Source organism: Salmo salar, chromosome 14 (assembly GCF_965601325.2).
Source record: "Salmo salar chromosome 14, fSalSal1, whole genome shotgun sequence".
In the NCBI taxonomy this organism is placed as follows: Eukaryota; Metazoa; Chordata; class Actinopteri; order Salmoniformes; family Salmonidae; genus Salmo; species Salmo salar.
The window spans coordinates 69,767,442-69,791,502 of record NC_138304.1 but is presented as its reverse complement, the minus strand read 5'-3'; the positions used below and the strand labels follow the sequence as shown (position 1 = coordinate 69,791,502).

Sequence of the window (24,061 nt, the reverse complement as noted above, 5' to 3'; positions counted from 1 at the left end):
ATAGTAAATCTGACTTTGAGTGCTAAACTTGCTGGGTGTCTAAATAGCTAGCCCTGTGATGCCGGGCTATCTACTGAGAATATTGCAAAATGTGCTTTCACCGAAAAGCTATTTTAAAATCGGACATATCGAGTGCATAGAGGAGTTCTGTATCTATAATTCTTTAAATAATTGTTATGCTTTTTGTGAACGTTTATCGTGAGTAATTTAGTAAATTCACCGGCAGTGTTCGGTGGGAATGCTAGTCACACGCTAGTCACATGCTAATGTAAAAAGCTGGTTTTTGATATAAATATGAACTTGATTGAACAAAACATGCATGTATTGTATAACATAATGTCCTAGGGTTGTCATCTGATGAAGATCAAAGGTTAGTGCTACATTTAGCTGTGGTTTGGGTTTATGTGACATTATATGCTAGCTTGAAAAATGGGTGTCTGATTATTTCTGGCTGGGTACTCTGCTGACATAATCTAATGTTTTGCTTTCGTTGTAAAGCCTTTTTGAAATCGGACAGTGTGGTTAGATTAACGAGAGTCTTGTCTTTAAAATGGTGTAAAATAGTCATGTTTCAAAAATTGAAGTTGTGGCATTTTTGAGGTTTTTGAATAACACGCCACGGGATTACACTGGCTGTTACGTAGGTGGGACGATTTGGTGCCACCTACCCTAGAGAGGTTAAACCTTGTTGTTTGAGCTACAGACTTGTGGGTTGCGGCATTGGATTTGTCCATTTCTGCATCCGTAGATACCAACCATTCGTCTGTGTGATTAAAGGGGGCTGAGCTAGAGCGGTGTTGGTGAGAAATGTTTTTTTTTTTTACCCCTTTTTTCTCCCCAATTTTGTGATATCCAATTGGTACTAGTTACAGTCTTGTCTCATCGCTGCAACTCCCGTACGGACTCGGGAGAGGCGAAGGTCGAGAGCCATGCGTCCTCCGAAACACAACCCAACCGCACTGCTTCTTCGTACACCTGGCGACCTGGTCAGCGTGCACTGCACCCGGCCCGCCACAGGAGTCGCTAGTGCGCGATGAGACAAGGATATCCCTGCCAGCCAAACCCTCCCCAACCCGGACGACACTGGGCCAATTGCACGTCGCTCCATGGTTCTCCCGGACACGGCCGGCTGCGACAGAGCCTGGGCCCGAACCCAGAATCTCTGGTGGCACAGCAATGCAGTGCCTTAACATCGCTGTGCCACCCGGGAGGCTGGGTCCGGGTTTTTAACCTGTTTAGGATAGGGGGCAGTATTTTCACGTCCGGATAAAAAAACGTACCCGATTTAATCTGGTTATTACTCCTGCCCAGAAACCAGAATATGCATATAATGGATATAAAACACCCTAAAGTTTCTAAAACGGTTTGAATGGTGTCTGTGAGTATAACAGAACTCACATGGCAGGCAAAAACCTGAAGATTCCATACAGGAAGTGCCCTGTCTGACCATTTCTTGTCCTTCTATAGCCTCTTTATCGAAAATAGAGGATCTCTGCTGTAACGTGACATTTTCTAAGGCTCCCATAGCCTCTCAGAAGGCGCCAGAACGGGGAATGATAACTCTGTAGTCCCTGGGAGAAAAACAGTAGGGCTTTTGGAAAGTGGTCGTTCTGAGAACAATGACACGGGCGCCCGCGTGCATGTGAAGGCTCCATTTTCTATTTTCAGTGTTTGAACGAAAACGAGGTCTCCCGGTCGGAATATTATCGCTATTTTACGAGAAAAATTGCATTAAAAATTGATTTTAAACAGCGTTTGACATGCTTCGAAGTACGGTAACGGAATATTTTGAATTTTTTTGTCACGATACGCGCCGGTGCGTCACCCTTCGGATAGTGTCTTGAACGCAAGAACAAAACGCAGCTATTTGGATATAACTATGGATTATTTGGAACCAAAACAACATTGGGTGTTTAAGTAGAAGTCCTGGGAGTGCATTCTGAAGAAGAACAAAGGTAATCCAATTTTTCTTATAGTAAATCTGAGTTTGGTGAGTGCCAAACTTGGTGAGTGCCAAAATAGCTAGCCATGATGGCCGGGCTATCTACTCAGAATATTGCAAAATGTGCTTTCACCAAAAAGCTATTTTAAAAATCGGACACCGCGATTGCACAAAGGAGTTCTGTATCTATAATTCTTTAAATAATTGTTATGTTTTTTGTGAACGTTTATCGTGAGTAATTTAGTAAATTCACCGGAAGTGTTCGGTGGGTATGCTAGTTCTGAACGTCACATGCTAATGTAAAAAGCTGGTTTTTGATATAAATATGAACTTGATTGAACAAAACATGCATGTATTGTATAACATAATGTCCTAGGGTTGTCATCTGATGAAGATCAAAGGTTAGTGCTGCATTTAGCTGTCTTCTGGGTTTTTGTGACATATGCCAGCTTGAAAAATGGGTGTGTGATTATTTCTGGCTAGGTACTTGATAAGAGAATTATCTAATAAAGGTAAATGAATAGATAAACCATGATGAATTATTAGTCATACAGCAGGGTTAATGAATAATCAATGTAATGATCAATGTAGGGATCGATTGGTCTGATTAGTTCCGGAAAGTCCAGCAACCACTGGAGAGGGAAAGAAATGTGTGTATGCAATTAGTATAGAGAGCTAGAGAAGCAGATAGGTCAAGGGAGTAGGAGAGTTCCTAACCTTGAAGGAAAGGAAAAGGCTGAGCCAGAAGGTGATAAACAGTGTGAGAAGTTTATGGGGGTTGCAGGTCACCAACAGATTGTGTGTAAATGCATGTGCGTAAGTAAGCAAGAACTATATAATGACTGTTTTGTTATCCTGACGGCAGAACGTTCTCATGAATAAAGCTACAGACACCTTTTGCAGAAAGCTGAGTCCTTGTTTAAGTATTTTAACCCATTGTCTTACAAACCTTGGGCATTAGTCAAGGCGAATTGATTATGGATTATTATCATCAAGATATAAAATTCCTTTAAACAGCGGTTGACATACTTCGAAGTACGGTAATGGAATATTTAGAATTTTTTTTGTCACGAATTGCGCCATGCGCACGACCCTGATTTACCATTTCGGATAGTGTCTGGAACGCACGAACAAAACGCCGCTATTCGGATATAACGATGGATTATTTTGGACCAAACCAACATTTGTTATTGAAGTAGCAGTCCTGGGAGTGCATTCTGACGAAGACAACAAAAGGTAATCAAACTTTTGTAATAGTAAATCTGATTTTGGTGAAGGCTAAACTTGCCGGGTGTCTAAATAGCTAGCCCGTGATGGTTGGGCTATGTACTTAGAATATTGCAAAATGTGCTTTCACCAAAAAGCTATTTTAAAATCGGACATATCGAGTGCATAGAGGAGTTCTGTATCTATAATTCTTAAAATAATTGTTATGCTTTTTGTGAACGTTTATCGTGAGTAATTTAGTAAATTGTTAGTAAATTCCCCGGAAGTTTGCGGGGGTATGCTAGTTCTGAACGTCACATGCCAATGTAAAAAGCTGTTTTTTGATATAAATATGAACTTGATTGAACAAAACATGCATGTATTGTATAACATAATGTCCTAGGGTTGTCATCTGATGAAGATCAAAGGTTAGTGCTGCATTTAGCTGTCTTCTGGGTTTTTGTGACATTATATGCTAGCTTGAAAAATGGGTGTCTGATTATTTCTGGCTGGGTACTCTGCTGACATAATCTAATGTTTTGCTTTCGTTGTAAAGCCTTTTTGAAATCGGACAGTGTGGTTAGATTAACGAGAGTCTTGTCTTTAAATAGCTGTAAAAGAGTCATATGTTTGAGAAATTGAAGTAATAGGATTTTTAAGGTATTTGAAAATCGCGCCACAGGATTCAACTGGCTGTTACGTAGGTGGGACGAATTCGTCCCGCCTGCCCTAGAGAGGTTAACAGTACTCTCCTGACATAATCTAAATGTTTTGCTTTCGTTATAAAGCCTTTTTGAAATCGGACAATGTGGTTAGATAAAGGAGAGTCTCGTCTTTAAAATGGTGTAAAATAGTCATATGTTTGAAAAATGGAAGTTTTTTGGATTTCTGGAGGTGTTTGTAATTCGCGCCACGCTCTATCATTGGATATTGGCGAGGCATTCCGCTAGCGGCACATCTAGATGTACAAACTATTAAAAGCTGAGACTCACGAAAACGTTACATGTTTTGCTCTATGATTCATACAAATTCATTTGCGACAGGTTTGTGCTTTGACTGTGCTTATTTTTATTGACATTTGTCAATAAAACTCAGGAATGCAACAGTTTATGTCAAAATGTTTTGTTTTCTACTTGCAGCCCTTGTTGTCCTGAAAAGAAAATGGTATAACACTTCATTGTTAGGGTAAATATGGACATGAATGCTGCAATCTCGGGAATGACGCAATTTGCATGAAAAGATCCACCCGGGCAGCACCTGGCTACAATAGCTATATTTCCAATTCTCACCTCAACTCAAAATGAGCATAACATCAAAGGTATACTGTGGGTGTGGTAATAAGAAAACAAAATATGCACACCAATCAAGCACAAAATCCCATATGCTATTGAATTAAAGCCATTTAGTTATATAAAGTGAGGGTTACTTATGATAGTTGTGGTTCTTCTGTGCCAGTTTCTCTGGTAGACCATCCTCATCATCATATTGTTCAAGGGGCTCAACGACAATTGGACGAGGTGACCTAAGACATTAAGAGTATCAGTTACAGCGCAACAGCATGAGCCATTAAGGAGAAAGCTTCATGTTCTACTGAATGTGGACAAATAAATGTATATAACTTACGTGGTGAGCAAGAAGACGCCATCGTTGCAACGATCCAGGGCCTTTCGTGCCGCAGGCTTAGAGGCAAATTCAACAATGCCCTTGCCAGTGGAGCGCCCACGATCATCTACAATTACCACAGCTCTCTCTACCACCCCAAACTGGGAGAAGGCCTCCTCCAGTAGCTCATTGGAAACAAAAGGTGACAAGTTCTTCACAGACAGTGCAGCAGAGTGAGTTGCGAAGCGCACCCGAAGCGGTCTGCCTTTCATGGGCACATCATCCAGCTCAGCTTTAGCTATCTCAGCCAATGCACGGGATTCCTAGAATGGTAGAAAGGCTTTAACTAACTAGAGAGGGCACTAAATCACCAAAAATTACTTTATAGTAGAGCCAACTACCAAAATGACAATGGTTATGCAACTACAGTGTGGTGCACTTACCAGGCGTATGAAGCCAAAGCCTTTGTTTTTGTTGATGAAAATCTCACTGGGCTCGCCATACTTAGCAAACAGCTTCTTGAATGTGTCATCTGAGATATCATTGGGAAGGTTTCCAATGAAAAGGCGGCATCGTTGAGTGTATGTCTTCTCCCCAGGTCTGCGCAGCGATGACAACGTCGCTCTCAACTCCTACAGACAGACAACGTTCAGTTTCCAATACTAAAATGTCAATGATAGTGTTACTTGAACATTACTTGTAATTAACCTTAACCGTAGTTAAGTAAACAAAACCAAAAAGTAAAAGTAGTTGGGATAAGATTCGCTATTTGGTTTGTATGAAATGATCATGGGGACAAAGGATCCAGTTAGTACTAGCTAGGGTATATGCGTGTTACTCAACCGATTTACACCCCCCCCTCACAGTTGAGGAAAAAGGCCCAACTTTTAGTTGCGTCTTCTCAGTGGCTTCTTCCATGCGCTTGTTAACTGCGTCGTGTTGGATGCATATATAGAAATCAGTTTCAGTAACATTGTCGAAATGTACCCGTGGCCTAATAAAAAAAATTAAGAAAAATGTATACACCGTCGTCGCCAGATTCTCACACAAAATGGCCGACGTGTCTCCCATGTAACAGTTAGCCACCTAGCTTAATTAGCTAACGTTCGCTGGCTAACTCCGTAACGTATTTCGTTTTGAATGGAAAGCTTTATTAGCTCAGTGGATCCACTTGTAATTAACATAACACAGCTGCATATCTAACATTAGCTAAAAGACAGTAGCTAGTTAACATGCTAATTACGGAATGTTAGCGTGACTGGCTGCCGTCCTTACTAACCTTGGGGTGCTGGGCTTCCTCGGCCTCCATTGAAGTACTCTGAGTTTGAGGTTCAGGTTTTTTGTTCAAAGGTGCCGATTTATGCCCATTTCCATTGGCGTTGCCTGGTCCTGGTCTTTGCTGGTTCCTATTCATTTGGTTTGGTGGGGGAGATGAAAGTGCTGGTTTCTTCATTTGGTTTGGTGGGGGAGATGAGATTGCGGGTTTCGGAGGAACAGGCTTCGGAGGTGGGGACTGCATTTTTGGTTGACCTGCCGGCGCTGCTGCTGCGGCCACCGGAGGTGTAGCTGCGGCTTTCGGAGGTGCTACTGCGGCTTTCGGAGGTGCTGCTGCGGCTTTCGGAGGTGCTGCTGCGGCTTTCGGAGGTGCTGCTGCGGCCGCCGGAGGTGCGGCCGCCGGTGCTGCAGTCGCTGGAGTTGTTGCTGTGGGCGCCGGAGGTGTTGCTGCGGTCGCCGGAGGTGCTGCTGCGGCCGCGGCCTGCTGTTGCTGTACGGGGCCCTTCATGGTTAGCGCAGGGCCAGGAGTAGGTGGTGGCCGAATCGGTTGAGCGCCTGGCTGGGAAATAGTGGGTGGCAGAGGCTTCTGAGGGGTTATCTGACGTATCTGGTTGGGTGGTTTTCCAAAGTTACCGGGATGAGGCCCTCTTTGAAATGGGTGTTGGTTTTGTCTGAAATTATTCAGGTTACCCATTCCACCTCGCATCGGACCACCAGGCCCAGCTCCCCGGCGTTGAAATCCAGCTCCACGGTTATTTCCTCTAACGTTAATGTTAAATCTGTCCCGAGACATTTCTGCGTTGTAGGATCACTGGATAAAATCCAAATATGTAATATACCGTTAAGCGTATGTCGCTAACTAACTGCTTTTGTTCCGAACAGCTCTTCTTCTTTTCTAAAATGGCGATTCAAAAACGTCGTCGTAGTGATTTTGAAAGGAATCCCACTTGCGCCTGCGTATCTCCGCCCAGACGTATTTACATACCGGGCGTCTCCATCTGATGTGATATATTTTTTGGGGGAAAACAAGCCTGTTTCTTTATATTGTTGTGCAATAGTATTTCTTTTATATATATATATATATATATATATATATATATATATATATATATATATATATATAAAATAAATACTATTTTTGATGGAAATCATAATAAGTTCACAGTCCATGTAACGATTATCAGTCTAATAATCTAATACACTTGTTCAAATGCAGTAATATAATATTCGTTTGAATTTCTCAAGTTTTCAATTGTCTGATCCACTCGTTTAAATTGAAAATGTTTTTCAATTTCTCATTTTTCGGCACTGTAAAATTGAGATTTCTATATAGTTTTTCACATGTTTCAAATGTACCTTTATTTGTTTGAAAATTAAAGTTGTAATATTGGTGTGGCTATGAAAACTGGGTGATTTCTAGTATGTGGCTCAAGTGGAAGCTACCACTTCAGTGCAGGGGGATTAGCCTATAAATAATGTGGTAAATGAATGTTGTCCTTGGAGGCTAAGTCACACACACACCAGATATCCCCAAAGCAATGCTATACCAGTCTAACTGAATGGTGTTAACTATTTTGGTACGGTCACTGCGAAGACATGAGCTGTGTTTGAATATCCATACTAACATACTGTATACTACATACTTAATGAGTATATACTACATACTATATACTATACTGCTCAAAAAAATAAAGGGAACACTTAAACAACACAATGTAACTCCAAGTCAATCACACTTCTGTGAAATCAAACTGTCCACTTAGGAAGCAACACTGATTGACAATAAATTTCACATGCTGTTGTGCAAATGGAATAGACAACAGGTGGAAATTATAGGCAATTAGCAAGACACCCTCAATAAAGGAGTGGTTCTGCAGGTGTTAACCACAGACCACTTCTCAGTTCCTATGCTTCCTGGCTGATGTTTTGGTCACTTTTGAATGCTGGCGTTGCTTTCACTCTAGTGGTAGCATGAGACGGAGTCAACAACCCACACAAGTGGCTCAGGTAGTGCAGCTCATCCAGGATGGCACATCAATGCGAGCTGTGGCAAGAAGGTTTGCTGTGTCTGTCAGCGTAGTGTCCAGAGCATGGAGGCGCTACCAGGAGTCAGGCCAGTACATCAGGAGACGTGGAGGAGGCCGTAGGAGGGCAACAACACAGCAGCAGGACCGCTACCTCCGCCTTTGTGCAAGGAGGAGCACTGCCATAGCCCTGCAAAATGACCTCCAGCAGGCCACAAATGTGCATATGTCTGCTCAAACGGTCAGAAACAGACTCCATGAGGGTGGTATGAGGGCCCGACGTCCACAGGTGGGGGTTGTGCTTACAGCCCAACACCATGCAGGACGTTTGGCATTTGCCAGAGAACACCAAGATTGGCAAATTCGCCACTGGCGCCCTGTGCTCTTCACAGATGAAAGAAGGTTCACACTGAGCACGTGACAGACGTGACAGAGTCTGGAGACGCCGTGGAGAACATTCTGCTGCCTGCAACATCCTCCAGCATGACCGGTTTGGCGGTGGGTCAGTCATGGTGTGGGGTGGCATTTCTTTGGGGGGCCGCACAGCCCTCCATGTGCTCGCCAGAGGTAGCCTGACTGCCATTAGGTACCGAGATGAGATCCTCAGACCCCTTGTGAGACCATATGCTGGTGCGGTTGGCCCTGGGTTCCTCCTAATGCAAGACAATGCTAGACCTCATGTGGCTGGAGTGTGTCAGCAGTTCCTGCAAGAGGAAGCATTGATGCTATGGACTGGCCCGCCCGTTCCCCAGGCCTGAAACCAATTGAGCACATCTGGGACATCATGTCTCGCTCCATCCACCAACGCCACGTTGCACCACAGACTGTCCAGGAGTTGGCGGATGCTTTAGTTCAGGTCTGGGAGGAGATCCCTCAGGAGACCATCCGCCACCTCATCAGGAGCATGCCCAGGTGTTGTAGGGAGGTCATACAGGCACGTGGAGGCCACACACACTACTGAGCCTCATTTTGACTTGTTTTAAGGACATTACATCAAAGTTGGATCAGCCTGTAGTGTGGTTTTCCACTTTAATTTTGAGTGTGACTCCAAATCCAGACCTCCATGGGTTGATAAATTGGATTTCCATTGATTATTTTTGTGTGATTTTGTTGTCAGCACATTCAACTATGTAAAGATAAAAGTATTTAATAAGATTATTTCATTCATTCAGATCTAGGATGTGTTATTTTAGTGTTCCCTTTATTTTTTTGAGCAGTGTATTAGTTCATTTTAGCATACTGTAAAGGAACAGTATCCTTTCAGTTGAGCGTACAAGCTCTTCGTCTGTCTACCGGAAGTTGATGCTGTTGCTATGCAACCTCTTGCTAGCTAGTTAGCGTAACAAATTACTATTTAGACATTTTACGACTTCGGGTGTGTTCTTAAATTCAATCTGGAGTGCCAGAGTGCGCTTGTAAATTCAGAGCGTTGTCAGATTGTCCGTTTGTAAATTCAGAGTGCACTCTGGACTCTCAGCCCGAGGAGTAGGGTTGATTTGAGCGTTCTGACCTTACAATGGCAGTCAGGCACCCAGGCTAACGCTTGCTAGCTACTTCCAGACACAAACGAGACCACTCTGACCATTTTACTCACCCTAGCAGAGCTGGCTAGGCAGTTTTCATGTTATTCAGAGCGTTGGTGATTGTAACTGTGCTGAGGGCAACAATTTACTGATGCCTTTTTGCCGATGTTTAATGACACGGAGTAGATAGCCAGAGCGAATTTACGAAAGCACCCAAATGTCCATTGAGAATGCAGAACGACTATACCATTCCAACATAGCGTGTAAGATAACTTATTTGAAAAGTCATTACTTTATTACATTGCTCAGCATTTTCTTAACATTTGTCATAATTAGTTTGTATCCGCTCTCGTTGAACTTCGGCTGCATATTTTCTGCCATTTTCTTCCAATCTGGAAACGATGTGAAGCCACGTACATTTCCTGAAGAATTGCATTATGGGCCCTAAAGTACGGAAATAATGTCCTCTGCGTGTATACTTCATATTTTGGCGAATTTAGTACGACATCCGGGAACTTTTGGCATGCTGACTATATCCATACAATTTTATTTTTTATATATATATTTTTTATTTCACCTTAATTTAACCAGTTAGGCCAGTTGAGAACAAGTTCTCATTTACAACTGCGACCTGGCCAAGATAAAGCAAAGCTGTGCAACAAAAACAACAACACAGAGTTACACATAAACAAACGTACAGTCAATAACACAATAGAAACATCTATGTACAGTGTGTGCAAATGTAGAAGAGTAGGGAGGTAGGCAATAAATAGGTCATAGAGGCAAAATAATTACAATTTAGCATTAACACAGGAGTGATAGATGTGCAGATGATGATGTGCCAGTAGAGATACTGAGGTGCAAAAGAACAAGAGGGTAAGTAATAATATGGGGATGAGATAGTTGGGTGTGCTTTTTACAGATTGTCTGAGTACAGGTACAGTGATCGGTAAGATGCTCTGACAGCTGATGCTTAAAGTTAGAGAGGGAGGTATAAGACTCCAGTTTCAGTGATTTTTGCAATTCGTTCCAGTCATTGGCAGCAGAGAACTGAAAGGAAAGGCGGCCAAAGGAAGTGTTGGCTTTGGGGATGACCAGTGAAATATACCTGCTGGAGCGGGTGCTACGGGTGGGTGTTGCTATGGTGACCAGTGAGCTAAGATAAGGCAGGGCTTTACCTAGCAAAGACTTATAGATGACCTGGAGCCAGTGGGTTTGGCGACGAATATGTAGTGAGGGCCAGCCAACGAGAGCATACAGGTCGCAGTGGTGGGTAGTATATGGGGCTTTGGTGACAAAACAGATGGCACTGTGATAGACTACATCCAGTTTGCTAAGTAGAATGTTGGAGGCTATTTTGTAAATGACATCACCGAAGTCAAGGATGGGTAGGATAGTCAGTTTTACAAGGGTATGTTTGGCAGCATGAGTGAAGTAGGCTTTGTTGCGAAATAGGAAGCCAATTCTAGATTTAATTTTGGATTGGAGCTGCTTGATGTGAGTCTGGAAGGAGAGTTTACAGTCTAACCAGACACCTAGGTATTTGTAGTTATCCACATATTCTAGGTCAGAACCGTCCAGAGTAGTGATGCTAGTCGGGCGGGAGGGTGCGGGCAGCAATCGGTTGAAGAGCATACAACAACCAGGAAAAGCCTTGTGATCATTCAGATCAAGAAAGAGCTTTGACCGGTGTATGGGTCACCATTGAATTCTCTTAAGCTATAGAGAAGGGGTATCGTGTGGCCAAAGTCTTTGAAGTGTGGAACTTTCCCAGGAAATCAGACACTCTTTTTAAAGAGTACATCAAGACCTTCTTGAGATGCAAGCAAATGGCTTCAGGGTATCCTGCATCAGTCACTGATCAAGAGAGCAAATACAGATACATTCAGGACTGTCATGAAAAAGAGGGCATACGTCTTGACCCTGACAGAGTAGAGGTCAACAAAACCAAAAGAAACCTCTCTCAAAGTTTTTTCTTGAATAGTCTTTGGGGGAAGCTATCCCCAAAAAACAATATGTTGACAAAGTCGATCTTTAAAGATTCCAAAGAATTTATGGAATTTGCTTTCTCAGACCAATATTAAATTTCACATTTTCCATTCTTGAATCAAGACATAGCTCTGGTGCAATGGAGACATAACAAGAAGTGGGTTCTACCCCCTGGTAATGTAAACGTGTTTCTTGCAGCATTTACCACGGCCTATGGTCGACTTGAACTATACACACTTACGGAGCAGCTGCAGAGTCGGGTTCTTTACCAAACACAGACTCTGTGATCTATGTAAGCAAACCTGGTGATTGGAACCCCCCTCTTAACAACTATCTGGTGGTTTAACGAGTGAACTCGAAGATGGTGACCATATTATAGAGTGGTCATCATGTGGACCCAAAAGCTATGCTTTGAGGACTAAAAAACAATCACGTGGTGTTGAAAGCCAATGGTGTGACACAAAACTATGAAAATGCCCCGCGTGTAAACTTGGAATCAATCACACGCTTAGTCGAGGGTTTTATAAATTACCGAAATAGTGTATTAGAAATGTTGAACTCCTACAAAAAGATTGTTAGGGATTTAAAGGGGTTCCATCTACGTAATGCCTCACTTACTAAAATATTCTGGGTAGTCTATGACAAGAGATTGAATTTACCTGACAGGACCACCTTGCCCTTTGGTTACTGACTTTATGTTACAATCCTTGTGTGTCTTAACCCTTAAGATATAACGGATGCTGTAGAAGGTTTTGATCCCAGGTTGCAGCTACCATTTTCAGCCTTAATCGCAGGACCATCCAATAGCGGTAAATATTGTTTTGTAAAAAGTATTTTGGAGAATTCTGAACATATATTATCTCAGAAACCTGACAATATTGTGTGGTGTTATTCATGTTATCAACCTTTGTATGATGAGTTGTTGAAGAAAATAAAAGTCAAGTTTGTTGAAGGAATACCCGCATCCCTGTCTGATGATGAACTCTTGCCTCCTCATAAAAACAATCAGCTGGTTATGGATAATATGCTTTTTTCCGGTAGTGAACATCCTGAAATAGCTCAAGCTTTTACTCAATATACACATAATCGAAACCTGTCAGCGTGTCACGACTTCTGCCAAAGTCGATGCCCCCCCTTGTTCGGGCGGTGATCGGCGGTCGACGTCACCGGTCTTCTAGCCATCATTGATCCATTTTTCATTTTCCATTGGTTTTGTCTTGTCTTCCTACACACCTGGTTCCAATCCCATTCATTACATGTTGTGTATTTAACCCTCTGTTTCCCCTCATGTCCTTGTCAGAGATCGTTTGTTGTTATGTGCTCGTGTTGTTGGATTGGTGCGCGACGGGTTATTGTACCCATGTTTATTTTATTATGTACTTTGGTTTTGGAGTTTGTTTTTAATTTTATTAAACTACACAAGTTACACCAAGTTTGTTTCTCCTGCGCCTGACTTCCCTGCCACCTACACACACGACGTGACACAGCGCTTTACTTGGTACAAAATGTGTTTCACCAAGGTAAAAATAGCCGTACCATTAGTTTGAACGCCAATTACTTGGTTTTGTTCAAAAACCCTAGAGACAAACTACAAATAAACATTCTACCTCAGCAGATGTAACCTGGATGGAAATCCTACTGTCGTGTCTTTAGCTATGCTGGATTATGCGATATGACATGCTATTCTATAAAATCATTTCTCTGTAATTAATATTACCTGATTAAGCTAATCAGGTAGATAATTAACTAGAAATTCGGGGCACCACGAAGAATGTTTATAGAGCTGTTATTTTCCGAATAAACTCTTAAAGACCTAGTAATATTTTACATCAATAGCAGTCAATATTATTTGTCACCTTGTTTCAGTCTCATCTGAACATCGTAGAATTCTTGGTTATCTTCACGAACCCTGGCTAACAAGTTGAATCAGCAATACAAAATGTGGTTTAAGTATTTATTTACTAAATACCTAACTAATCACAGAATTACATATACACAGAATGCAAATTATGTCATACAGAAAACATCCCTGGTGGACGGAGCCGACATGACGGCTGGTTACACAAAGGAAAGGGGGTTGGGTTTGAGTGAAAGAGCAGGAAGACTGAGGAACAAAAGGAGAAGCTATGCTATCATAAATACATTATCTTATGCATTCTAAATGACTGCCCATTTGGAAAAGGAAAATGCAATAAATATTTACTCTGAGCTGCGCTTCAATAGGTTGGTGGTAGATGGAAGGACATGTTGCCCAACAGACATCTTCCTTGTCCTTTGAAGAGTGTCTCTGGTGGTAAACTGAATACGTTGTAGTAACGTCGTTGTGTGGTAGACGGGATAGGTCGTCCATCCTTTCCTAGCCCACGTTTACAGCGGCCGCTGCTAACTCAACGGCTAGGAGGTATCACTTCTGTAGTGAATAAGAGTTCAAAGTTCATACCATTGGCAACCAAAGCTCACGCTGAGGTTGGCTTAGTTCTGTAGTTGACATGTTAGTCCTTTTAACGTGGGACCGTCGTCCTCACGTCCTCAGAACAGGAGGTTACATTTTCGTCAAGGGCTTAAATAGTGGAGGGACAGAAGGGTGTGTTTCATAGTTTATAACCAATGTCTCTTCACAGGGGCGGGCCACTGATTGAGCAGAGCTCTAACCTTATGAAAACCCAATTCTCTCATTTGGAAGCTAAAATTACATTTCATCTTTTCACAAATAGTTTCATATTTAAACATTTAAATTGCACAACATTTCCATGTGAATCTGATAACTAGAATGTGTAGACTTTCCCAGATACAGTTTATGTCGTCCTGTCATCAGTCATAATGTCTCAGATGACAACCGATCTGACATCATATTCATTAAGTACCAACGCATATTTTCAACTAGTTGGATTACCAAAATATGGTTCCTTTCCCCCCACCTTTTGATGTTCCCCGATTCTCTATGTTTAACAAAGGCTTTTCAAGAGTCCTTCAGTAGAGTCAAGAGAGGAAAAGGAGAAAGGTATTTATGGGGGGTCATAAATCTTACCCACAGGCCAACGTCATGACACTACTTTATAGAAAGCTATGAGGACGCTACCAAAGCACCATTTTATTATTTAATCGTGGATTTAAAATCGAATACTCCAGAACACCTGAGGCTCAGAACAGGATTGTTTCTGTGAGAGTGGTCAACAGTTTACATTCCAAAAAAGTAAAATAATGTCTCTGCGTTTAAAAAGTAACCTACCGCTCTTGACATCCCTAGTTGGGGCTACCCATAAACAACGTAAGTGTCAGAATGCTCAAGGAAGCAGGAGGGTTGAAGTCAGGCGCAGGAGACACAAGTCCGTGAACACTCGTTTCTTTTTAATAAATAATCCACGCTTGCCAAAAACAGGTAGGGCAGGGCAAAATAAAACAAATACCCATAAACAGCCCGAACACAGCGTAGGGACGCAGCCCAAAACACACTGCCTTAAAACCTACAGGCAGAAGGGAAAAAACACCTGTTCCCCAGACGTACAACCTGACGAAAATAATCACGCACAAACACAGACATACCTTGCTAGACTAAATAACCCCCCCTACTAATAACTAAACCAAAACAGGTGCGTGCCTACCTAGACCTAACCAACAGAAAGTGAAACAAAAAGGATCGATGGCAGCTAGTAGGCCGGCGACGACGACCGCCGAGCGCCGCCCGGTCGAGGAGGGGCGCCACCATCCGTCGGTGTCGTGACAGTAAGGCCATCTTGGGTCATTGTTCTTCAGATCTCATATTATCACTATGTGAGATTGCTTTGAATATTCTCAAAGGACGCGTTCCACTCACCCTGACCCAATTAAAAACATTAAAGAGTCAAAAGACAGAAATTAAACTCTTTGCCAATAAAAGGGTAAGTCTTCAAAAGAAAAGACATACCATACAACAGTCTGGGGTTTTTCTTCTACCTTTACTCAGTATAGCCGTGCCCTTCATCACCAGCCTTGCTGCCAGACGTGGGGGTTGAACACAGAGTGTGATGGCAAATAAAATGTGCTTGGTGCCTCAATAAGAGTTGGATAGACTTAAACAGCAATTACAGGGTCCTAAAAATATCAGACAAACCGCAGAAAATGGTTTGATATGGCCATGAAGGATATTTTGAACAGAAAAGGATTGAATCCCTATGATAAAGTACAAAAATACACAAGGTATTTGGCATTGGTAAAACAAGGTGAGAGAGAGACCAACCATTTATCACTTTCCCTACCGGAACCGTTAAAGGATGAAGCGCATAGAGAGAGCCCTGCTCCTGTAATGCCCGGACCGGAGATCTTACAGGTTGAAGATCAAATGCATGTTGAAGATACTGTTATGCATGACATGTTGACACATGTTCCAGTACGTAACCGGACATTTTTTAGATACATTATGAATAAAATAAAATACCCAAAGGGGGCCGCTACTTCAAATCAAATAAAATTAAATCAAATGTTATTAGTCAAATGCGCCGAACACAACAGGTGTAGACCTTACAGTGAAATGCTTACTTACGAGCCCCTAATCAACAAGGCAGTTAAAAAATAGATAAGAATAAGAGATAAAAGTAACAAGTAATTAAAGAGCAGCAGTAAAATAACAATAGCGAGACTATATACAGGGGGGTACCGATACAGAGTCAATGTGCGGGATCACTGGTTAGTTGAGGTAGTATGTACATGTAGGTAGAGTGACAATGCATAGATGACAACAGAGAGTAGCAGTGTTGTAAAGAGGGGGTGAGGGGCACGGCAAATAGTCTGGGTAGACATTTGACTAGATGTTCAGGAGTCTTATGGCTTGGGGGTAGAAGCTGTTTAGAAGTCTCTTTGACCTAGACTTGGTGCTCCGGTACCGCTTGCCGTGCAGTAGCAGAGAGAACAGTCTATGACTAGGGTGGCTGGAGTCTTTGACAATTTTTAGGGCCTTTCTCTGACACCGCCTGGTATAGAGGTCCTGGACGGCAGGAAGCTTGGCCCCAGTGATGTACTGGGCTGTTCGCACTACCCTCTGTAGTGCCTTGTGGTCGGAGGCCAAGCAGTTGCCATACTAGGCAGTGATGCAACCAGTCAGGATGCTCTAGATGGTGCAGCAGTAGAACCTTTAGAGGATCTGAGGACCCATGCCAAATCTTTTCAGTTTCCTGAGGGGGAATAGGTTTTGTCGTGCCCTCTTCATGACTGCCTTGGTATGCTTGGACCATGTTTGTTGGTGATGTGGACACCAAGGAACTTGAATCTCTCAACCTGCTCCACTGCAGCCCCATCGATGAGAATGGGGTCGTGCTCGGTCCTCTTTTTTCTGTAGTCCACAATCTTCTCTTTGTCTTGATCACGTTGAGGGAGAGGTTGCTGTCCTGGCACCACACAGCCAGGTCTCTGACCTCCTCCCTATAGGCTGTCTCATCGTTGTTGGTGATCAGGCCTACCACTGTCGTGTCATCGGCAAATTTAATGATGGTGTTGGAGTCGTGCCTGGCTGTGCAGTCATGAATGAACAGGGAGTACAGGAGGGGACTTAGCACGCACCCCTGAGGGGCCCCTGTGTTGAGGATCAGCATGGCGGATGTGTTGTTACCTACCCTTACCACCTGGGGAGGCCTGTCAGGAAGTCCAGGGTCCAGTTGCAGAGGGAGGTGTTTAGTCCCAGTGTCCTTAGCTTATTGATGAGCTTTGTGGCCACTATGTTGTTGAACGCTAAGCTGTTGTCAATAAATAGCATTCTCACATAGGTGTTCCTTTTGTCCAGGTGGGAAAGGGCAGTGTGGAATGCAATAGAGATTGCATCATCTGTGGATCTGTTGGGGTGGTATGCATATTGGAGTGGGTCTAGGGTTTCTGGGATGATGGTGTTGATGTGAGCCATGACCAGCCTTTCAAAGCTCTTCATGGCTACAGACGTGAGTGCTACGGGTCGGTAGTCATTTAGGCAGGTTACCTTAGTGTTCTTGGGAACAGGGACTATGGTGGTCTGCTTAGAACATGTTGGTATCACAGACTCTGACAGGGAGAGTTTGAAAATGTTAGTGAAGACACTTTCCAGTTGGTCAGCGCATGCTCGCAGTACATGTCCTGGTAATCCGTCTGGCCCTGGGGACCTTGTGAATGTTGACCTGTTTAAAGGTCTTACTCACATCAGCTGCGAAGAGCATGATCACACAGTCTTCCGGAACAGCTGGTGCTCTCATGCATGTTTCAGTGTTATTTGCCTCGAAGTGAGCATAGAAGTAGTTTAGCTCATCTTTATTTATTCAATTTTATTTCACCTTTATTTAACCAGGTAGGCAAGTTGAGAACAAGTTCTCATTTACAATTGCGACCTGGCCAAGATAAAGCGAAGCAGTTCGACAACATACAACAACACAGAGTTACACATGGAGTAAAACAAACATACAGTCAATAATACAGTAGAAAATAAGTCTATATACAATGTGAGGAAATGAGGTGAGATAACGGAGGTAAAGGCAAAAAAGGCCATGGTGGCAAAGTAAATACAATATAGCATGTAAAACACTGGAATGGTAGATTTGTAGGTGAAGAAAGTCCAAAGTAGAAATAGAAATAATGGGGTGCAAAGGAGCAAAATAAATAAATAAATACAGTAGGGGAGAAGTAGTTGTTTGGGCTAAATTATAGATGGTAGGCTCGTGTCACTGGGCAGCTCTCGGCTGTGGTTTGCAAGCCCTGCCACAGCCGACGAGCATCAGAGCCGGTGTAGTACGATTCGATCTTAGTCCTGTGTTAATGCTTTGCCTGTTTGATGGTTCGTCGGAGGGCATAGCGAGATTTCTTATAAGCTTCCGGGTTAGAGTCCCGCTCCTTGAAAGCGGCATCTCTAGCCTTTAGCTCAGTGCGGATGCTGCCTGTAATCCATGGCTTCTGGTTGGGGTATGTACGTACGGTCACTGTGGGGACGACGTCATTGATGCACTTATTGATGAAGCCAATGACTGGTGTGGTGTACTCTTCAATGCCATTGGAGGAATCCTGGAACATATTCCCGTCTGTGCTAGCAAAACAGTCTTGTAGCTTAGCATCTGCTTCCTCTGACCACTTTTTTTATTGATCATACACTGGTGCCTCCTGCTTACATTTTTGCTTGTAAGCAGGAATCAGGAGGATAGAATTATGGTCAGATATGCCAAATGGAGGGCAAGGGAGAGCTTTGTATGCATCTCTGTGTGTGGAGTATAGGTGGTCCAGAGTTATTTTCCCTCTGGTTGCACATTTAACATGCTGATAGAAATTTGGTATAATGGGTTTAAGGTTCCTTGCATTAAAGTCCCCGGCTATTAGGAGCGTCGCCTCTGGGTGAGCGTTTTCTTGTTTGTTTATGGCGGAATACAGCTCATTCAATGCTGTCTTAGAGCCAGCCTCTGACTGTGGTGGTATGTAAACATCTACAAAGAATACAGATGAAAAATCTCTCGGTAGGTAGTGTGGTCTACAACTTATCATAAGATACTCTACCTCAGGTGAGCAATAGCTCGAGACTTCCTTAGATATCGTGCACCAGCTGTTGTTTACAGAAATACATAGACCGCCGCCCCTTGTCTTACCAGATCACGGGGATCGGGGCCTGTTCCCGAGGAAGCAGTATATCCTTCGCGTCGGGCTCGTCGGAGTCGTGAAAGTAAAAAAAAGGAATCTGCTAGTCCATGGTGAGTAATCACAGTCCTGATGTCTAGAAGTTATTTTCGGTCATAAGAGACGGTAGAGGCAACATTATGTACAAAATAAGTACAAAAATAAGTTACAAACAATGGAAATAAACGAACAAAAAAACACAATCGGCTGGGGGCACATTAAACGTCTGCCTTCTTCTCCTGCGCCAAAGGAGAGTTTATCTTTCAAGGGGATGTTGTCAAGGGTTCTCATATGATGGACTTGCATAAAAGTATCACTGCATCCCACAAGATTGCTGATGACAGAAGACCTCCTGGGCGGCGTCAGTTTCTTAAAGCCCTGGCAATCCTCAACATTTCCCTCTCGGGTGTACCAAACTGTAAGCTTTGCCAACAGTGTCACGGAATTCTAGGACCAGTGGAGATGCGGAATCAGGCGCAGGAGACAGAGGCCCGGAGCAACAGTGTTTTAATGCCATGGTAAACAAAACACAATAGCCGAAAGGCACAGGGCGCTTAAATAAGTCCGCCAGGAAAACACATTCCCAAAAGAAAACACGAAGAAAAGCGCACGGGGCGCAGCCCGGCAATAAATCGTATACAGGCCAGCGAAACAGGCCACACACATAACTGTCCTGAGTGGACAATAAACAATCCCGCATGAAAACCCAAACTGAAAATACACACTAAATAACCCCCCACTAATGACAGACACGAAACAGGTGCGGGATAGACAGACAAAACCAAAAGACACAGAAACATAGATCGGTGGCAGCTAATAGGCCGGCGACGACGACCGCCGAGCGCCGCCCAACCGAGGAGGGGCGCCACCTTCGTTGGATACTGTGACAAACAGATTCAAACTTTAAAACAAAACCCTTCAAAGAGCTTCAACACTTCTAAATATGTTCTTGGAACCTCTCCCCTTTTGAATGGGTTAATAATAACTAATTTATGGATGAGTCCTCACCCCTGAAGGCCTCCGGACCTTTTCCTAATCCTGATCTCTTGAATGACTTTTGATTAAATTCAATAAAAACATTTTGTGTTAAATGATACAATTTAACATTTGTGACATTCTTTAAACATTTGACGTGAGCATACAGATTGATTATAGGTTCTTAACGGACACATACTTAAACACTTTTGATATTTTCTAACAAAACAATCTATGGTGGTATCATTACATCTTAAATCATCATTATAAAGAGACATAACATCTTCAAAAGAAACTATACGGGCTCTTTGGCATAGGTAGAATAAACAGTGTTAACCACATGTTGTAGAAAGGTTATATTGTACTTGTTTGATGCTGTAGTAGATCTTTGATCCATTTTTGTTCAAAAACTGTTAATAGATGGGGGGGGGGAATGCAAAAATCCGGGGGGAAAGCCTTGGAATCAAAAAAGGTTGAGAATTTTCTACCTCCTTCGTCATCTTTTAATGTCACAGCTAGCCAATGTTCACCAGGCATGTGTTTAGGATGGGTACTGACAATAAACATGGCCGGTCGATCCTTCCATTTCTCAATAGGAAGTTCATCACAAGGCCATACTCCACAAAATTGTTTTCCCATCAAGCGGCTCATGAGACCTTGTAGCTCTTGGGTATTCATGTTTTGCTCAATGTTCCTTAATATCTTAATGAATAATAATCCACTAAGACTTGTCTTCGGGCATTCACCAACATTGAATCAGAGCATGCATAAACAATCATACTAACTGTACAATCTAAAGGTGTACGGAAACGCATTTCCAGCCTGAGGTTACCTGTCACATCCTGACCAGTGAAAAGGGTCATTTTGCCATAGTAGAATGGTCAGGGCGTGGCAGAGGGGTTGTTTTGTGTGTTTTGGGGTTGGTTTGTTTCTAGGGGAATTTGTTCTAGTTTTCTGTTTCTATGTTTCATTTTCCATGTGTGGCTGAGTATGGTTTCCAATCAGAGGCAGGTGTCTTTCGTTGTCTCTGATTGGAAGCCATACTTAGGCAGCCTGTTTTCCTTTGGGTTTTGTGGGTGGTTGTTTTCTGTTTAGTATGTTAGGATACCTGACAGAACTGTTTGGCTGTCATTTGTTTTTCTTTGTGAAGTGCTTTTTTCATTCAAAAATAAAAGATGAGCACTCAACACGCTGCGCCTTGGTCTGTTCACTACGACGCCTGTGACATTACCTTGGGACACCACAGACAGATTTCCTGAGGTGTCATCATCAGGTGATAAATTGAAAGCATACAATGTGTAACCCTCTGCAAAATCATTTCTGTCAATAGGTAAAGAGAGATCTTTTAGATGCCTCCCTGTAGCGAGGAATAGATTGTAAAATTCTCACATGGATATGTTATTGAATTGTGGTTGGAAGGCCTTAGCAGGGACCTGACTTCCGTCCTGGCAGAAAGCAACATACTCTGCATTGAAATGCTGAAAATGTAACGTTTTTTAATGTAAGCTGCCTGTATTAGAGGTGTGATCAACCAATCTTATAACAATGTAGAGGGGTAACGTGCCTAAAAACAGGTTTTGACTGCAGATTATACTCCCCACAGGTATGCTGAATGTTTTCATGGTAATTCTTTGTAGAGCGTAAAGGGCATATCCTTTCATCAAAGCCTGTGAACGACCCAGACGAACTGCTGGAGATAGACACTTTTTTAAATAAAAAGCCGAGCACCCAACACTTTTAAACTAAAGTCACCGTCTCGGGCAGCCATCAGACAAAACTCATCCTTGGCCCTTGTTAATTTTATCCTTAAATCAACTGAATTTAAGAGTAAATGAGTGTATAGGACCTAGCAGATGAAACTATCGAGATGCTGCACAGTAGAGAGCATGAGCCTCCAGACCTTTGTTTTCACCGGTAGGGGGGTCTATGTGTCACGATCTTCACCTTCATCTGAAGATATTTCAAAATCACTGTCAGACCAATACGCAGCGGGTTGCGTGCTCCACATCATTTTATTAAATGATGTACACGAAAAAACAAACACGACAGTTTCACAGGCTGAACAGACAGCAATGCAAAAGATAACTACCCACAACCTATCAAACCAAACACACACCCCTATATAGGACTCTCAATCAGAGGCAACTAGAAACACCTGCCTACAATTGAGAGTCCAGCACCCAAACCTAAACATAGATAAACTAGACAGAATGTAGAACATACACCCAAAACCCAGGAACACATAAATCAAACACCCCTCTACAACACACACAAAACCACCACCATACAAAACAAACTTCCCTCTGCCACGTCCTGACCAAAATACTAAACAACTACTCCCTCTGCTGGTCAGGACGTGACACTATGGCTTCCATCGAAGCTCCTGCAGTATCCTTACTAAACAGTCCAGCGCTGAATTGTGTCTTCAAAGTGTCTTCGGAGTAGTTTAGTAAACATTCCAGGATAGCCATATAAGGATAGGTGTCACTGCTTTGACTGATAAGGCATTCACCCAAAGTCACATCCACTTGGGAGAAGATGGTTGCCAAGGGGTAATTAATGAGGCTCACCTTGGCATCATTTGCAATATTGGTACCATCTCTTTTGGTCACTTTGAGATGTAAATGTAATAAGGTGTTGTTGAGGTCCAGGTTGTTGTCACCCTGGCCTGGTATAAAAATTCTATAGGACCGTTGTCTGTAATGGCAGAGAGTGGGGCTATCTCCACATAACAGGACCTATCTATTGAATGTTGGGTTAAGGGGGCCGTGAAAAGATCGAGCTCTGTCTTTATAGCTTCAGAGGACATGCGGTGTAAAAGAGCCACGTTGCTTGTTCTTTTAGAAAATGCTTCTGAGTATTCTTTTTACCGTTTTTGGTCGAGACCTCCTCACTTTACGATGTCTTTGACTTACAGACGTTCTTCTAATGTTTAGCTATCGCTTTTTAAGGGCGGACATACGCCTTCTGCTGGTCTTCGAGACAACAGCATAAGACCTGAGCCTTCTTGATGTTCATGATCTGATGACGCACGTCTAGTCATAGCATTAGCCACCACCTCACTTACTATGTTTTTGGCTGCTGATTTCAAATAAGGTTTGACTATGCTAATGCCTCTCTTCATAAAGGGTATAACCATCCTAAAGAGGTTGCGAAATATACCACCTATCCCCGAACCATACATGGTAGGGGTTCCATGATAACCGGGTAATCCATTACCCACTTGATCAACGTAGTATGATACATAGCGGTAGTATGATACATACCATAACCATTTTACATTTTTAAAATTATGTTTATATATATAAAAATAAAGATTTAAACATTTGTTTTTATTATTAGATATGTAGAGAAGCGTTGCCAGGTCTAAAGTGGAGTTTTACAATCACTTTACCATAAGTAAAATCTATATTTTGGTTCTGATTCATTTTAAGCTCAACCTGACTGTTTTCAATATATTTCTTGCTTACAGGTACGTAGTGTGGCTTGTCATAGTTAACAGTGACTACATCACCATCCTTTCCATCTGTATGTATTGTTCCAGGAGGGGTACATAACTGCATCCTACCCTTTGATAGGATATGATGTTCGGTATGCACAAACATGTTGTAAAACCATGCATGTATATCCGCAGGCAGTGGGAATAATTTATCCTTCACAGCCACCCATTTATTGGGCTTCATCCCCAACATGTAGGCTAAATTACTACTGGTCTGTATAGCTAGCTCATCATCCCCTGTGATTTGTACACATTTTTGAATAGGGTTGTAGTTCAATAGTATTTTCATATGGTTCAGGGTTAGGAGGCCGTTCAACTCAAAGATGATCCTCTCTACAGTTCTATAGAATCCTTTTTTAAGCTCAAGATGTTTAGGGGGTTCAGATATCCTTTTAAAATAAAAATCACAGTCCTTATTCTTGATATTATACCAACC

The 24,061-nt window shown here is 42.6% G+C and overlaps 1 protein-coding gene across 4 annotated transcripts in view; it reads right to left on the bottom strand.

The window, feature by feature from the left end:
- LOC106570021 (splicing factor, proline- and glutamine-rich) overlaps positions 1–6,950 on the bottom strand; it is a 28,266-nt gene extending 21,316 nt beyond the window's left edge. For all 4 annotated transcript variants that reach the window (XM_014141908.3, XM_082961123.1, XM_082961125.1 and 1 more), the window contains exons 1-4: positions 6,030–6,950; positions 5,194–5,382; positions 4,772–5,073; positions 4,575–4,670 (exon numbers count right to left, since the gene is read on the bottom strand). In XM_014141908.3, the coding sequence (XP_013997383.1) occupies positions 4,575–4,670; positions 4,772–5,073; positions 5,194–5,382; positions 6,030–6,818 (1,376 nt within the window). In that variant the 5' untranslated portion in view covers positions 6,819–6,950. The remainder of the gene's footprint in view (positions 1–4,574; positions 4,671–4,771; positions 5,074–5,193; positions 5,383–6,029) is intronic.
- Positions 6,951–24,061: the final 17,111 nt, after the last annotated feature.